Below are 17,005 nucleotides of genomic sequence, written 5' to 3'. Positions count from 1 at the left end.
TGCAAATGAGCAGCAGATTTTATTTAAATGAGGTGAGAGCTCCCAGGATCTGTAACGTGGGACATGTTCTGGAGAGAGAAAACAAAATGGTCTGAGCTTCCCAAGGATGACATGTAATTTGGATTTTACTTTGAGGTACAGAAGGGGTGCTGGGGCGAAGGCCGTATGAGGACCACACAGGCCTGGAGTCCCACAGAGGAGCAGCCCCGTGGACGGCGCGGGAAGGCCAGAGGCCCAGGGCTGGAGCTGCTTGGAGGCCAGGGCCAAACCCTCTACGGATTCTCCTTCCCTCTGGGGGCAGAGAAGTCGTGTGAGGGACAGTGGTCCCTCCTGGGGGTGTCTCCCACTCTTCTGACCGGTGGGCCAGCACGGGTGCCGAAGCGTGTGGCTGCAGTGATGGAGCCTCCTGGCCCGTCGTGTGGCCTCACGGCGTCGCTTTTCTCAGCATGCTGAATCCTACTCACGGTTCTGTCTTGGTCTTCAGCGAAGTCAAAGCTGTTTTTTTGCTTCAGGCAGAGGCCGGCTCTAAGGCGATAATGAGCTGCAGAAGGGTTTGCCTTCCCACTTTCTTGCTAAACAAGACCATCAAAGGGGATTTCGGAAGGAACGGGCAGAAAAGGTGTGTGCGTGACACCAGCCCCTGAGGTGGCCTGTTTTCTCCTCTGCCAGGAGCCTGGGGCCTGGTAGGCAGCCCTTCCAGCAGCTTCCACCCAAAGCAAGAAGCAGGACCTCGGAGGAGGTGGTGGGTGGTGATGAGAAGCAGGGGATGTGACGGGGCAGCAGTGGGAAAGGCAGAAAGGACACACTCCCTTGCTCTCCATCCAGGGATCAGCGGTCCAGGTCAGGGACCCCGAGGGATGTCACGTGAAGGGCTCTTTTCAAACAGAGGAGGGGATGGGACACCCGTGTCAATGCAGAATCGTAAGCTCCGTCAGAGAAAAACAAGTCAGGACTTGGAAAGAAGCGAATGACATTCAAAAGGATCATTGTGAGGGAGGGAATGGGACTGTTGTGACATCGGTGCCCTGGGATCAGAGGTCGGCACGCACCTCAAAGTCAAACAGAAAAAGGCTTTTCTTCTATAGGGTTGGGGAAGGAGACAGGAATCAGAAACTTTGCAGGGAAATGACCCACAATGGCCGGGAAGAGGGTCCCGCCGTGCTGACGATTCCCCAGAGAAGCTGACGAGGGGACAGGTCCACGTTCAGTGTTGCTCAGACTTGGGGACAAGCTGCGTTCTGGGGTCTGTAGGAAGGAGAGACCCCTGACTAGCTCTTAGTAAGACAAAGCAGAGGGTGGGCCGTGGGCAGCTTGCTCAACTCAGGAAGAGAAAGGAAGCTAAAGAGAAAGGAGGAGGGAACATGTCAGTCAACCTGGTCTTGCTTTTAATTGATCTTTGCTATAAATTTTTTTATAAAACTATTTCCTGGGACTTCCCTGGTGGCGCAGTGGTTAAGAGTCCACCTGCCGATGCAGGGGACACGGATTCGAGGCCTGGTCCGGGAAGATCCCACATGCCGCAGAGCAACTGAGCCCGTGAGCCACCACTACTGAGCCTGCACTCTAGAGCCCGCAAGCCACAACTATTGAGCCCGTGCACCACAACTACTGAAGCCCGTGCGCCTAGAGCCCGTGCTCTGCGACGGGAGAGAAGCCACCGCAATGAGAAGCCTGCGCACCACAACGAAGAGTAGCCCCCGCTTACTGCAAGCAGAGAAAGCCCACGCGCAGTGATGAAGACCCAATGCAGTCAAAAATAAATAAATAAATGTATAAGAAAAGAATAAAAAGTAAAAAACCTATTTCCTGAGACTTGAATCACAGCACACTACATCGTGGTGAACACTTTTATGATTCCAGAATTCTTTTTCTTTTATTTTTCTGTCATTTTTTTTTTTTTTTTAAATCACTTGTACCCAAAAATGAGTTCTCCAAGTGACTCATCAATTGCTTTTCCTTCCATCAACTGCCATACCTAATGACAGGGCACTTGTTAGATCTGTCTCCTGCCATCTCATAAAGATCAAGTGCCCAGCTTTTTAGCATCTCACGCTTTTCTTTTTTTTAAATTGAGAGATAATCGACATATGACATTATATTGGTTTCAAGTGTACAACATAATGATTGGATATTTACATGTATTGTGAAATGAACAATAAGTCTAGTGAATATCCATCACCACACATGGTGTTTTTGATCCCAAATGATACAATAGTAATACTTGTGTTTTTTTTATCCCCCCAAAAAACTAGTGTTTATTGAGTAGCTACCTCATCCCAGGCAGTGTCCTACCAGCGTCACATGAACTGAGGCTGCTGTCCTCCGTGACACTCTGAGGCTGCCCCGTCATGGTCTTTATTGTACAGACGAGGGAATGAGGGGTGAAGAAGGTCAGTACCTCCCTGCGGTGCACAGCTTTCGGGGTGAACACAGGCAGGGGGCTCCAGAGGCTGCATCACTAACCACAATGCTCACACGGCCCTTTCTAAATGCTTCTAAATCTTTCCAGGCAGCCGGCAAAGTGCCCTTGCTCCTAGAGGTAACTGACCAGGAGACGGAGTGAGTGTTTGAGCATAAACTCATTGTCACACCTTGAAAGGCAACTCAGAGTCCTTCTTCTGGGAGATAACAGCACCCAGGTCCCTCCCTTCTCAGCAACTTTACCACCAGCTCCAGGGAGTCATATGATTATTTTATAACCTACAGGATATAGATGGTTAACCATCTGTATTTGGGCAAATAGGCGTTCCTTTTACATAGGAAGTGGTAATTCAGCGATTTGCTTTTGGTTAATTCTGGTCTCTCACTGCTTTTTTCTTAATGACCATTAGAAAGTGCATCTGGTTAAGAGAATCACACCGGTGCCGTGCGTTCCTGGGGTGTCATGAGGGGCGTGTAGCCGAACTGGGCACTTTGGATCACGGCGTTTCTCAAGGTGAGCCCTGCTAAGCCCCCTCGACTCCTTTTAAAAGTGTATTTTCTTCTCTGATACCCACATCTAAGGAATATTAGACATGGAAGTGCTTTACTCTTAAGAATTCCAGAATGCTGGCATGTTGTCTGTGTTTACACTTAGTGAAACATTCTCACTTTCACACATACAGTGTCCTACTAGTTTTAGGAATAGTACTGTGTGTTCAGGAAGCTCGCTTTCCCTCTAAATGTACAGGAAGTGATTTCATTCTAATTGCCTCGAACTGGAGCTTGGGCGATGGTTCGGGCATTGCTTCATAGGGGAAAAGTCCAGGGGGTACCTGTCTGGAGAGCAATTCTTTATTTAAATAAGTACGTAAAGAGTTTTCAGAGCTAAAACCTGAGCTAAAATAATGTTTTGGCGGCCACGCGACAGGTGATTTACGCACCGAAAGATGACGAGTGAGGGTCTCGAATAGCTGGGGATTGATTGGGAAGGAGCTTTTCAGGCAGTCATTTAAGAGAAATTGATTGGGTGGAAATTTTTATGAGACTCAGTGAAATACACGAAAAGCTCTGATAATGGCTGCAAATGCCACAACGATTGTGGAGTGAGTGTCTCATGACCATAAAAGAATGCGCAGTGGTCTTGAAAAGAGTCTGCCGTAGGTTCCATCCAAAGCCTATGGAGTTGCAGAAAACAGCTATTGCAGATATCAGTAAGGAAACAAATGCAAGGTCTGAATTAATTAATCACTAATTCTGGAAATGATTAGAGATATGAAATATAATTTCTGTAATGAAAAAGAAAATGTAAAAGTGAGCTTTTAAAGAAGCAAAGGGAACCAAAAGAAAAAAAATGCAAACTTATATACCAATCACTGGAAAAAACCCTCTGGCTTCTTTCTTAACCACTCTTATTCAAAAGCAGAAGGAAGCCAGACTAGGGTTTCAGCTCCACCGATGTTCATCTAAAAAAGGATAAAACACCCATGGTTCAAATGAATTAAGAGAACCTACATTTATTGAATACTTACTTTTGTAGTTTGTGAGATTCTGATATACATATCGTTTAAAAATAAACATATTATTTAAGATCTTGTGGGAATTTTATAGTCCTGGAGACAAGGTGAATTAGGTCTCTAATTCACAGCCCTAGAGGAACTGCAGTCTTCCCATCTATAAATGGGTATAAGTCTACCTTAGAGGGTTTTTGTGAGGCTATAAGGGATAATGGATGTAAAGCAGTGATCCCAATGCCCAGTGTGTAGTTAGGACTTAATTTCAAGCGTGCACACCCGCTTTCCACACACTCAACAAACATACACACGCATACACGCAGGCAATGCATACACCCGTATATAATATACCTACATATGACTGACTCTATGTGTGTACACAACATATATACATGCACACACATCACACATGCATGCAATGCATAACACGACATACCTACATATACCCATACACACAATGTGACACACACATGCATACACATTACACACACATGTATGCATGTGCATACATGTACTGAACATATGTACACATACACATTTAGTTCTTGTTCCTTGTCTTGTGGGCCGTCACTATTTATGAGAATAAACACAGATTTAAAATCTTCTGCCTTAACTTTAACAAACTATTAAACTTGCTATTAAATTTGTTTAAATCAAAAATTTAACAGTTTCCTTGCTGATAATATTTTGTTAAAATTATTCATGTTTTCCCTGTATTTAATTTTGTTGGGTAGATTCTGCCCTTGGCCAAATGCACAAAAAGGTTGAAGTTGGTCTGTTACCCACCCCCTTCTGCTTTTTCAGCCACCTCTTCTCTTCTCTTGGGGATCTTACTTCCTTTTTGCTGCCACCCACTCCTGGTCCGAACAGAGAGCAGACCAGTAATTGACAGACAGACCCTGCAAGGCTGTCCTTGGTCAACTGATACCAGTGAAGACGCTGGCTGCTAATGCCCTAAACTGTTTTCTGCCTGTCCCTGGTCCTCTGCATGTGACCAGAGGGCTTCCAAAGCCCTCAAAGACCAGAGCAGAGGAGTAGCTCCTGTGAAGTGGAGACCCGGGGGGCGGCCTCTGGTGGATTTGAGAGCAGCTGAGTAGGGAGAAGGGGCACTGCCTGGAGTTTTTTTTTTTTAATTTTTTTTAAAAAATTAATTTATTTTATTTATTTATTTTTGGCTGTGTTGGGTCTTCGTTGCTGCACACAGGCTTTCTCTATTTGCAGTGAGCGGGGGCTACTCTTCCTTGTGGGGCAGGGGCTTCTCATTGTGGTGGCTTCTCTTGTGGAGCATGGGATCCAAGCACATGGGCTTCAGTAGTTGTGGCACACGGGCTCCAGTAGTTGTGGCTCTCAGGCTCAGTAGTTGTGGCTCGTGGGCTCTAGAGCACAGGCTCAGTAGTTGTGGCTCACGGGCTTAGCTGCTCTGCAGCATGTGGGATCTTCCTGGACCAGGGCTCAAACCCATGTCCCCTGCATTGGCAGGCGGACTCTCAACCATTGTGCCACCAGGGAAGCCCTATTCTTTTCATTTTTGAATGAAGTAGTCAATTAGCTGTTAGTTTCTGAGATACCTTCTTTTGCATATTGTACCTAATGAAAATGGTACTAGGAAGCCACAGTGTTTAACTGCAAAAAAAAAAAAAAGTAAATTAGCATTTAAAACACTATGTTAAAGACGGTCATCTAATTAAGTAACATTAAGTTTTCCTTGAAGTAACACTTTTTTTTTCCTGGGTCGTAACAAAATCTTTGAAATGTGACAGTTGGGAGGCAGACGCTCTCGCCATGTGCATACGTTGAATCTTGGGACTTTAGCACATTTACTTTTCATCTAAAAGAGTAACATATTTATGGTTTCAAATCTTAAATGCAAATGTCATATGAAGGTTCAACTTATCACCGTGTGTCTCTATAAACGGACGAAAAGCCATTCAAAGATACATCTTTTAGGGGCTTCCCTGGTGGCGCAGTGGTTGGGAGTCCGCCTGCCGATGCAGGGGACGCGGGTTCGTTCCCCGGTCCGGGAGGGTCCCGCGTGCCGCGGAGCGGCTGGGCCCGTGGGCCATGGCCGCTGGGCCTGCGCGTCCGGAGCCTGTGCTCCGCGGCGGGAGGGGCCGCAGCAGTGAGGGGTCCGCGTACCACAAAAAAAAAAAAAAAAAAAAAAAAGATATACCTTTTAATAATAGATGAATTCTAAGTATGTCCACGATGAGAAAAGAATCCGTCAGGAGTTAGCACAAGGCCTGTGTGCTTTTCCTTTCATGCAATTTCTGAGTGGGGGATACACTCCTAGTTGGAGGCCGGCGTGGAGACCAGCTTGCTGACTGAAGATGGGGGATCTGTTCGCCTTAGTGATGTCCCTCACCACCAGGAAGTGCCAGCGCTGGACAGAGCCTGGAGCTGCTGGCCACCAGGCGGCATGTGGGCCTGGCGTTTATACTTGTCTTGGAAGGAAGGAAGGAAGGAAGGAAGGACGGGATAGCTCCTCTAGGTCAGCTTTTTCCAAAGTGTTTTCCAAAGAACACCGACTCTAAACTTCCTGTGGGTGGGCAGGCTGGGAAGGTGTGCTTACTCAGCAAGGCTCTGAGCCGTGGTAAGAAACCGTGACATAAATACCCAAGAGGAGGATGCAGGTGGCAGCATTGCCCAATCTCACTCAGCCCCAGAGCAATCTTTCCCCTGCTCTTCCTTTCTCGCTCTCTCCCGCTGTTCTTTGTACCCAGAGCATCTCCCAGGAACTCACTTGTAAATGCTGATCTAAATTCCAATGATCTAAGTTGCTGGACGCTGGAATTCGCGGTGAAGTCCCAGTTCTCACACACAAACGTGCGTTAGAGTAACCCGGAGACAGTGTGAAAGGAGATGGTCCATGATCACAGCGGACATGCACAGGACTCCAGAGCTTACGTCACCCCCAGCTTTACTGATGACTCAGAAGACACAGGCAGGCACAGGCACAGGGTGACGTCGCTTTCCTGGAGGCGCCCCGAACCATCAGATACAGCTTACTAAACGTGGGTTTTGGTTTCAGATCAATATGGAGTGCCATGAGCAGCACACGTGAAAACACTGCTCTCAGGGCTCTGCAGGTTTGACCTGCTCACCGCACAGTCGGAGGCTGCCTCTTTCCCGTGCCCCGCACCCTCCCGTGGACGGGGCTCCAGCGGCCCCCATGCTCCACATCCAGGAACAAGGGTGTTGTCCGCCTCAAAGCTTCTCCGTCAGGGCCTCCACAGGCAAATGCACTTAGCTTGGTTCCAAGGAGGCCGGTCAAGGTTAGTCCTGCCCCCGTGTCTCCAGCTGGAAGGGAGAGCTGCACCTGCTTCAACCCTTTCCTCACCAAAGAGCTCATCACCAGAGACTCTGATTCAGCAGGTCTGACCCATGTCACACCCACCTCGTGTTCTCTAAGGACTCACCACTGTGCCTGCCAGAGAGTTTGCCGTCCCCCAAGGCAGCTCGTGTCATTCTTACTACACGGTTCAAGTGTTCTTTCTAATGTTTGGTCAAATCTGTGGATACCGTCTCCACTCACTGGGCATGGGCACATTCTGACCCTGTGCGGGGACGGGTAAGCCTAGACCCTCTTTCGAATGACAACCTTGTGGGTAGTTGATGACCTCATTCTTCCCCGGCCCTCCGTCCGTTCAGGGGGAACATCTCCAGTTCTGGCACATGGGGGTCTCTCTTCACCATCATAGCTTCAGCTGATTCAAGCTGGCCACTTTTTCCGTAGCTCAACTCAAAATTCCTATGTAAGTGTGATCAGCATAGACTTGATGAAACCATCACGTACCTCATCCTAAGCCTTGCGATAATTTGGCCTAAAAATAAAACATCAATTACTTTTAACAGGCTACATTTATTGAGCATTATTTTAGTTTTCTATTGCTTCCATAACAAATGACCACACGTATACTTAACTCTCAGTTCATTAGAGAAGGTACGAAACATCTATTTTCAAAATGTCTTAATAGCGCAATTTTCATAACAGAAAGTCCGCAGATTCTTTCTCCAAAAAGTTGACTACTGCTGCTCGAGATTTGAGGTAATTTACTTGAGGAAAAAAGAAAGGTTCTTTCCATGTTGTGGTGCCCCTGATGCCAATCTGTCACCAGCACAATTTCCTCCAAACGACTCACATGATTTTTGTAATGAAAATGGTGGCCTGGGGCAGGGTGAATTACCCAGTGACGGCGAGTGCCTCGCGCACGTGTCAACCTGAGAGCAGCCTTTTTGGAGAACACTGATTCTCAACCACAGAAGCGTTATGTTGGTCATCACGCAGATTTCTATATGGTTTACACCCAACAGTTATGTAACACTATCCCTGAAAGATGCAGAACTTAACAAATTTGGGTTATTGTGATTTATTCTGCCATTCTAATCAGAAATAAGAGTAAATCAAAGGAGATTAAAATAATGTCTCAGGAACAGACATAAGTCAGACCGAACCTCTAAGGTCTCTGCTTGGAGTGCGCCCCCCAGCAGCATGGCCTGAATATCTGGTTTCTTGTGGTGCCAGCTTCGACCCTCCTGCCGACACTCATGACAAAGACTTTCCTGACCCTGGCCTTCTCCTTACCAGAGGGAACCCCTTGTTTTTCTGTACACCCCACTATTATTGCTAGTATTGCACAGTTTTTAATGATTTGTTTACCTGACAGCTTCTAGAAGCTGGAGCTGACGTTCAATGCATCTCTGCATCCTCTGTGTTTCTCCTCAGTAGATACTCATAAACATTGGTTGAACTGAATTCAATTTGAATTCAGAAAACATTTCTACCACGGTGTGGTTAAAAAGTATCTTCCCTAAGTGGGGTCCCAGCTGGGCCAAGCATGCTGGGTCATCCCTTACTGCATTATAACTGGGCTGCCGTTCCCACCGTTGCCAACCCCACCTCCATATGGTATGAAGGCCTGACACCCCCGCACCCCGCAGCTGCGTCTCACCAGGACCCATGTTGCCTCCCCAGGTCTGGACTCCGTCTGGGCTCGGTCCCTGCACCGCTCCCCAGCAGCGTGGTCTCCACGGCAGCCCTGTGTCCCCGCTTCCGTGGTATCCCCTCCTGCTCTGCTCCCAGCCCCCTTCCCATGCACCTGTAGTCCACCCCTCCCTCAGTCTGTACCTTTTCCTCCTTCTGGAGTCCTTGAAAGTCCTTCTTCCCACACACCTTCCACAACCTCCTCAGTCCCAAGTGAGGACAAGTCCCCCGCATCAGCGCATTTGTGTGAAGCTGTGTGCACGTTATTTTTATTAGCTTTTTGAGGCATAATTTATAACAGTAAACGTCACCAATTTGAAGTACACCCTTCAGTGGGTTTTGACAACAGTCACCGTCCTGACAGGGAGCATCTCCCGCACCATAAAAAGTTCCCGAGCCTGGCCCAGCCGGTCTCTTCTTCCGACCCCTCACCCACGGCCCAGCCGGTCTCTTCTTCCGACCCCTCACCCACGGCCCAGCCGGTCTCTTCTTCCGACCCCTCACCCACGGCCCAGCCGGTCTCTTCTTCCGACCCCTCACCCACGGCAGTCACTGACTTGGTTCCTGCCACTATTGTTTTGCCTTTTCTAGAATTTCATATAAATGGAATGATGCAGTACATGGGTCTTATATGTTTGAATTCTTTACCCAGAAAAATGCTTTTGTAATTCACGTGTGTGGAGCGGGCGTCAGTATCCACTTTTCATCTTCTGACTGCGTTCTAGTGTGTGGATGGGGTGCAATCCACACATCTGTTCCCCAGCTGATGGGCACTGGGGTTCTTTCCAGTTTGGGGCTGTTAAGAATAAACCTTTGAGTACAAGTCTTTCATTTTCATTCTCCTGGGTGAACACGCAGGGGTCACTTGTGGTTCACGTGGTAAGTGTGTGTTTAACTTATGAGAGACTTTGACTTGTTTTCTCAGAGCGGGTCTCTGTGCTGCGTCCCCACCACTTTGGTGAGCACGCGAGGCTCCACATCGTCTTCCACAGTCTTGTTTGCCTTTCTGATTTTAGCCAGTCTGGTGAGCATGAAACGACTTCTTATTGCAGTTTTAATTTGCATTTTCCTAATAATTAATGACACGGAGTGCCTTTTCTTGTGCTTATAAATACATCTATGTATTTTCTTTGGTGAATCGACTTAAAATTTTTCCTGATTCTTCTTGAGTTGTTTGTCTTCTTGACATTGAGTTGTAAGGGTTCTTTGAATATGCTGGCCACAATGATCAGATATAAATTTACAATTTTTTCCCCATGCAATGGTCTTTTTCATTTTCTGAAGCCTTTCGAAGGGCAGAAGTTTTAAATTCTGATCAGTTACAATTTATCAATTTTATAACAGTTCATGCCTTGAGCAATTTATACAAGAAATCTCTTTCATTCCCAAGGGCGTGAAGATTTTCTCCTATGTCTTCTTCTAGATGTTTTATGGTTTTAGCTCTCACATACAGCTCTATAACCTGTTCTGAATTAGTTTTTTGCCTACGGTGTGATATAAGGGGTTTGGATCAACTTTTATACATGAATATCCAGTTGTTCTGGCACCATTACTGAAAAGACTGTTTTTCCCACTGAATTACGTTGGTAATTTAGTTAAAAATCTGTATTTATTCTGTTCTATTGATTTATGAATCTATCCTCTTGTCGTAATTGCTGTAGCTTACAGTAAGCCTTGAAATCAGGTATCGTGAGTCCTACAATTTTGTTCTCTTTTTCAAAGTTGTTTTGGCTATTCTAAATCCCTTGAATTTCTTAATAAACTTTAGATTTACCTTGTCAATTTCTACAAAAACCCTTGCCACAATTTTGATTTGGGTTTTGTTGTATCTGTAGATCAGTTTGGAGAGAACTGACATTTTAACAATATTGAATTGTTTAATCTACATATGACGTATCTTTCCATTAAGTTAGATGATTTAATTTCTCTCAGCGATGTTTTGTAGTTTTCAGGATATGTACACATTTTGGTGGATGTATTCATAAGTATTTCATTTCATGTTTTCTGATGCTATTATGATTTTTTTTTCAGTTTCAATTTCCAAATGTTGCTGGGGCATAGAATGACAATTGATTTGTGTCCATCATTGGTGTCCAGTCTGATGTTAACCCTAATCAGTGTATTATTATTATTATTATTATTATTATTATTTTTTTTGGCTGCACCGTGAGGCATGTGGGATCTTAGTTCCCCAAGCAGGGATCGAACCCATGCCCCCTGCAGTGGCAGTGCGGATTCTTAACCACTGGACCGCCAGGGAAGTGCCCCAATCAATGTATTTTCATTTTACATACTGTGTATATCACCTATAGGATCTCTCTTAGGTCTTCTTATATCTTTCATGACACTCCTCGTCATGTTTATGCCTTCCTCTACCGTCTTGATCGTGTGGAGTATATTTACAGTAGCTGTTGGTGCATCTTTTTGTGCTAATTCTATCATCTCTGTCATTTTTCTGTTTCTTTGTGTAGATCATGGGTCACACTTTTCTGTTATTTTAAATGTCTGTGTTTTAGTCAGTTTGAGCTACCATAACAAATTACCACAAATTGTTGTCTGTTGCTGAAACAACAAACATTTTATTTCTCACGTTCTAGGGGTTGGGAAATCCAAGATCAAGGCCCCAGAGGATCCAGGTCTGATGAAACCTTGCTTCCTGGTCTGCAGTCTTCTCACTGTGTCCCCACAGGGTGCAGAGCAGAGAAAGGAAGCAAGCCCTGTCGTGTCTCTTCTTGTAAGGGCACGAATCCCATTGAGGGGGGAGGCCCCATCTCTACCTGCCATCACACTGGGGGTTCAGCTTCAGCATACAAATTTTGGGGAGCTGCAAACATTCGATCTACTGTGGTTTGGAAATTTTTGTTTGGTGCCTGACATTATGAGTTTTACATGTTGAAGGCTGAGTTTTGTTTATTTCCTTAAATAATTTTGGGCTTTATTCTGGAATGTAGTTGTATTATTGGAATCAGATGGATCATTTGAGACTTCCTCTCAGGCTTTGCTCTGGACGGCAGGTCCAGAGCAGCATTTAGGTCCGATTATTTTAACCCCATTACTCCTAAGATGGCACCCTTCTGAGGATGCTCCCAGGGCTCTGGGATGTGGAAGGTCATGGTTGCCACTGATGCCGAAACCCCGCCTCTCTTTACTGGTGCTGAGTAGAAATGCGGAGGCAGAGTTTTGGGTGAAGTAGAAAAGAGTGCTTTTATTGCTTTGCCAGGCAAAGGGGGCCACAGCAGGCCAGTGCCCTCAAGATGTGCCCTCCCTTGAGAGTACGAAAGGCTCTATAGTCTCGGGGTGGGAAATCGGGCAGCAGACAAGGGTCAAGCGGCACATTCTTCTTGACTTCAGCAAAGTTTCAGAACCATCAAAGCTGGCGTCAGGTGGTCCCAGGATGGGCTCTGGTGGCCCTTGAGGCTATCGTGCCATGACCTTCTTTCTGGAATGAAGAAGGCTCACAAGGGAAGGGTTGTTAGGGAGTGTTTTCTCCAAGAAGTAAACACCAGGTGCATAGTTCAATTCTAACCAGAGAACGATCATTTTCAAACGGCAGTTAAGCAAGAAGAAAAAGAAAAAAAAATATATATATATATTTGTGGGGGAGAGTGGCTGGATGGGCTAAAAGAATAAAGTTTAACGTGAGGGAGGCTATCAACTGGTTTCTCTTGCAACAGCGATCTGGCCGTGGGAGCTATTTCCAGCCTGGAAGGACACTGCGAACCCCGCTGCTCATCCTTTCTGGTGGTCCTTCCCCCAGTCGCGTGTCGCTTCCTGTTAAGGACACCACTCTGCTGGTCTCCTCGTTTTTCTGTGTGAAGGGCCTCCTCTCCCAGCCGCCCGGCCTCCCTGAATTCTGGTCCCGGTCTCCTCAACTCAGCAAGAGGGCCATTCTCTGGGTTACCCCCCTGCTCTGCACTTGGGAACTGCTCCCCTTGAGAGCTGGGGGCTTCGCAGAGCTCAGGCCATTGCCCACTTCACTGGTCTCCTGTCGGGGACCATAGTCCTGTGATGTCTGTAAACTGTGATTTAATGCATTTTACAGGCTTTCTTGGTTGTTTAATGCGTAAGGTGCATTTGGTCTCTGTTAATCCATCATGGCTGGAAGCACAAGTCTTGAGTTTTGATTGATACGTTTAATCTGATAATCTGATCGATGTGTCTACTTCCTCAATATGCTTTCGCAGAACAGAAGCTCCGTATTATGCGTCTTCTGCATGCTCTGAAGTGCCCATTAGGACTCTAAACTTGCAGGCAATTGCAAAAGTGCAGAGGGGAGCCCAGCCTCCCTGCAGTCCTGTGTCCACAGCAGGGACCCGAGCGGCAGCGAACACTCAGTGTCCAGGCATCCGGGAAGGAGTGGGTTCAGGCCACCTGATCTGTGATTGGGAAGCAACAGCAGGAGAATCAAATGATACGAGAAGTACGTTCAGAAAATCCTTCGGGGTGCCCTCTGTGATCTAACGAATCCTTCCCCCAGATGTCAGTGTTGACTCTGGAGGTGGGGACTGACTTGGCGCAGGTAGATATGTCATGGGACACATTTCTCCTTCCTGTCTGAGCCTCTGAGGCCCGCGTTTCTGTTGTTCCTCCGTCTTCTTGACCTTGCTGGGCCACGTGGCAAGGGGGGAGCTGAAGGAGAGGGAGTGTGCATTTCACAGGGGTGTCAGGATTCCAGGACAGGGGTTTTGTCGGGGGTGGGGCTGGATCATAAAGCAGGATGATGAACACCAAGCAAAGAAGGATGAGTGAGTATGCGAAGAGCAAAGAATCCTTCTTTCCTTCCTGTTTGTTTTAAATGATAGATTTCAGAGTCCTGCGTGCTGGGACTCCAGCTCCATCCTTTCTTAGTCTCCTGGTGAATTTCTTGAGCCTGGACCCCGTGTCCCCCCTCTTGGCATTCCCAGCATGTCACATGCTCCATCAAGGGTGTTTGGACGGTCAGGCTGACCCGGCCAGGCTGGTCACACCGTTTCACAAACACGCAGCGCTCAGTATTCCTTTTCAGCCAGAGCGGTCACCTGCAGGTGACCTGTTCTCCAAGGACCCAGAGTGGGCCTGTCCGCAGAGCCTTCCCTAGCCACGCCGACCTGAACCTTCCTTCCCAAACTCTGGTTTCTGCGGACTATGCTGTGTTTGCCCCAGTAGATTAGTGGTCGTTAGCTAGACTGTCCATTGGACGTATCTGTGGCTTTTCAGGATTATATATATAAAACCATAAATATATACCCAGCCTTTAATATCATATATAATATTTTCAGGCTAGGACTATAAATTATAAGTATCCTAGCAACAGCTACACTTCTATAGGTTTTGTTCAGTGGACTCTTGTGAATGTAATTAGTTTGAATTTTGCAGGAGAATTTTTTCTGCAGATCAGATCTGTGGTTTTGCTGATATCACCCTTTTTTATGCTCTAGATCAGGGACCGGCAAATCACAGCCCATGGCACCATGTCTGGTCCGCCCACTCATTCGTGTAGCTGTCTGTAGCTGCTTTCACACTGCGCCCGCAGATTTGAGTAGCTGTGTCAGAGACTACAGGACCCGAAGATCCTAAAATATTTACCATCTGGCCTTTTACAGAAAGAGGCTGCTGACATCAGCTCTAAATGAACATTTCTGTGTAAAATAGTATACTGTGCACTCTTTGTGTTGAAATGGGAAGAAATCTATTTCCTTAATTCTCTGGATCTCTGAGAATACTTAACTGTAATGCATTTTGCTTTCTTTCCTCCTTAGATTCACTTCTCTCCTATTCTCTCCGCTGTGAGCCAGAGGAGTTGAAAATCCACTCCCCTTCTAGTCCAGGCCCGGACTCTCTGCCCAGATCAAGCACCACCATGAGAGAGGTGAGCATCTTTTTTTTTTTTTTTTTTTTTCAGAGTGGCTAAACCGTTTTATTTTCCCACCAGTGACATGATGTAAGTTTTCTACGTACTCGCCAGCATTTGATGTTGTCACTATACTTTTTTTTTTTTTAACATCTTTATCGGGGTATAATTTGAGCATCTTTTTCATTTTGGTTGGGAGTATAATTTCGGTCAATCGTGCTCCTTGAAAATGACACTACTGCCAACTCTGTCTTTGTTCACTTTCCAGGAACCCGTGAATTCCACCAACATCTACGATGCAAATGAGGATTATTTTGGGTTCGCTAATAGTTCCGATTACTCACTCGATGTTGATAGCTTTCTGTGTTCCTTGCAGGAGGTCAGAAAGTTCTCGGGGCTATTTGTGCCACTCGCTTACTCCTTGATATGTGTCTCTGGCCTCCTGGGCAATATTTTGGTGGTGGTCACCTTTGCTTTTTATAAGAAAGCCAAGTCTATGACAGACGTTTATCTCTTGAACATGGCCGTCGCAGACATCCTCTTCGTCCTTACCCTCCCGTTCTGGGCCGTCAACCACGCTACTGGCGAGTGGATTTTCAGCAACGTCATGTGCAAACTGACCCGGGGCATCTACGCCATCAACTTTAACTGTGGAATGCTGCTCCTGACCTGCATCAGCCTGGACCGCTACATCGCCATCGTGCAGGCCACCAAGTCCTTCCGGTTCCGGTCCAGAGCCTTGGCCCACCACAGGATCATCTGTTTGGTCGTGTGGGTCGTGTCGATCTTCATCTCCAGCTCGACCTTCATGTTCAACCAGAAATACAAGCTGCAGGGCAGCGACGTCTGCGAGCCCAGGTACCACGCCGTCTCCGAGCCAATCCGGTGGAAGCTGCTGATGCTGGGGCTGCAGCTCCTGTTCGGCTTCTTCATCCCGCTGGTGTTTATGATATTTTGCTACATGTTTATTGTCAAGACCTTAATTCAAGCTCAGAATTCCAAAAGGCACAGAGCCATCCGCGTGATCATAGCTGTGGTCCTTGTCTTTCTGGCTTGCCAGATCCCACATAACATGGTGCTTCTCGTGACCGCCGTCAACCTGGGCAGGACGGACCGCTCGTGCAGCAGCGAGAGGCTGCTGGGCTACACCAGGAACGTCACCGAGGTCCTGGCTTTCCTGCACTGCTGCCTCAACCCGGTGCTCTATGCCTTCGTCGGTCAGAAGTTTAGAAGCTACTTTCTGAAGATCACGAAGGACCTGTGGTGTGTGAAGAGGAGGCAGAAGTCGCCGGGCTTCTCGTGCTCCCGGCTGCACTCGGACACCCTCACCTCCCGGCAGAACAGCGAGACCGCGGACAACGACAGCCCGTCCTCCTTCACCATGTGACGCCCCCCAGGCTCGGCGCGGACGGGCGAACAGGCAGGACAAAAACGCACGGGGCGTGTGGACACGAAGCCAAAGCGAGCGGGGTCTTTCCTGCAAGATCAGGGCTGCACGCGCTCGGGGTGCCAGCAGGCACCGACGTGCAGCGTCCCCCAAACTCACTTGACGGGGACGCTCTGTGCCCCCGTCCCTGCTGGCTGGCATTCCGCAAAACAGGCTTTAGGAAATGCTGAATGAAAATGAATTGCTGACAAATGTGAACACTTTCAGGAATATTCACGAAGCAGCCCTAGACCACAATTTCTTCTGGTCGTCGCAAAACATCCCACGGCTTAAAAACCCAGAATGGATGGGCTTCCCTGGTGGCGCAGCGGTTGAGAGTCCGCCTGCCGATGCGGGGGATGCGGGTTCGTGCCCCGGTCCGGGAAGATCCCACACGCCGCGCGGCTGGGCCCATGAGCCATGGCCGCTGGGCTTGCACGTCCGGAGCCTGTGCTCCGCAACGGGGGAGGCCGCAACAGTGAGAGGCCCACGTACCGCAAAAAAAAAAAAAAAAAAAAAAAACAACAAAAAATGGAAAAAACAAACGAATGCCCTCTTGTAACTCATTTTAGGCAGAAGCTTAAACGTCTTTCCATCGCGATGGTTACTGTTGGTGTCATAATAGCAAAATGGGCTGGCTTGAGCTTTATCTCATTTCCCTGTGAAAAAGTGTGAGTTTTTTCTCATTTCTCAAGCGTGAGCTCATAAAAAAAGCAGAAGGAAAACAAGCTCAGAGACAGAAGAGGTGGCTGCATAAGTACTAGGGACACTTGTCACGGCGGATAAGGCAGTTGAGGTTGTAACAGGCCGTCAGGAAGTATAAGTTTGCTTCATTT

The 17,005-nt window shown here is 47.3% G+C and overlaps 1 protein-coding gene across 4 annotated transcripts in view; it reads left to right on the top strand.

Annotated features, from left to right (window-relative positions):
- The window catches only part of CCR6 (C-C motif chemokine receptor 6), a 77,611-nt gene extending 61,015 nt beyond the window's left edge, over positions 1-16,596 (top strand). For all 4 annotated transcript variants that reach the window (XM_032651472.1, XM_032651475.1, XM_032651473.1 and 1 more), the window contains 3 exons: positions 2,832-2,935; positions 14,652-14,761; positions 15,012-16,596. In XM_032651472.1, coding sequence (XP_032507363.1) covers positions 14,753-14,761; positions 15,012-16,130 — 1,128 coding nt within the window. In that variant the 5' untranslated portion in view covers positions 2,832-2,935; positions 14,652-14,752 and the 3' untranslated portion in view covers positions 16,131-16,596. The remainder of the gene's footprint in view (positions 1-2,831; positions 2,936-14,651; positions 14,762-15,011) is intronic.
- The last annotated feature ends 409 nt before the right edge of the window (positions 16,597-17,005 follow it).

The sequence above is a fragment of the Phocoena sinus genome, chromosome 12, assembly GCF_008692025.1.
Source record: "Phocoena sinus isolate mPhoSin1 chromosome 12, mPhoSin1.pri, whole genome shotgun sequence".
In the NCBI taxonomy this organism is placed as follows: domain Eukaryota; kingdom Metazoa; phylum Chordata; class Mammalia; order Artiodactyla; family Phocoenidae; genus Phocoena; species Phocoena sinus.
The sequence above is the reverse complement of the archived record's forward strand: the minus strand, read 5'-3'. Positions and strand labels throughout refer to the sequence as shown.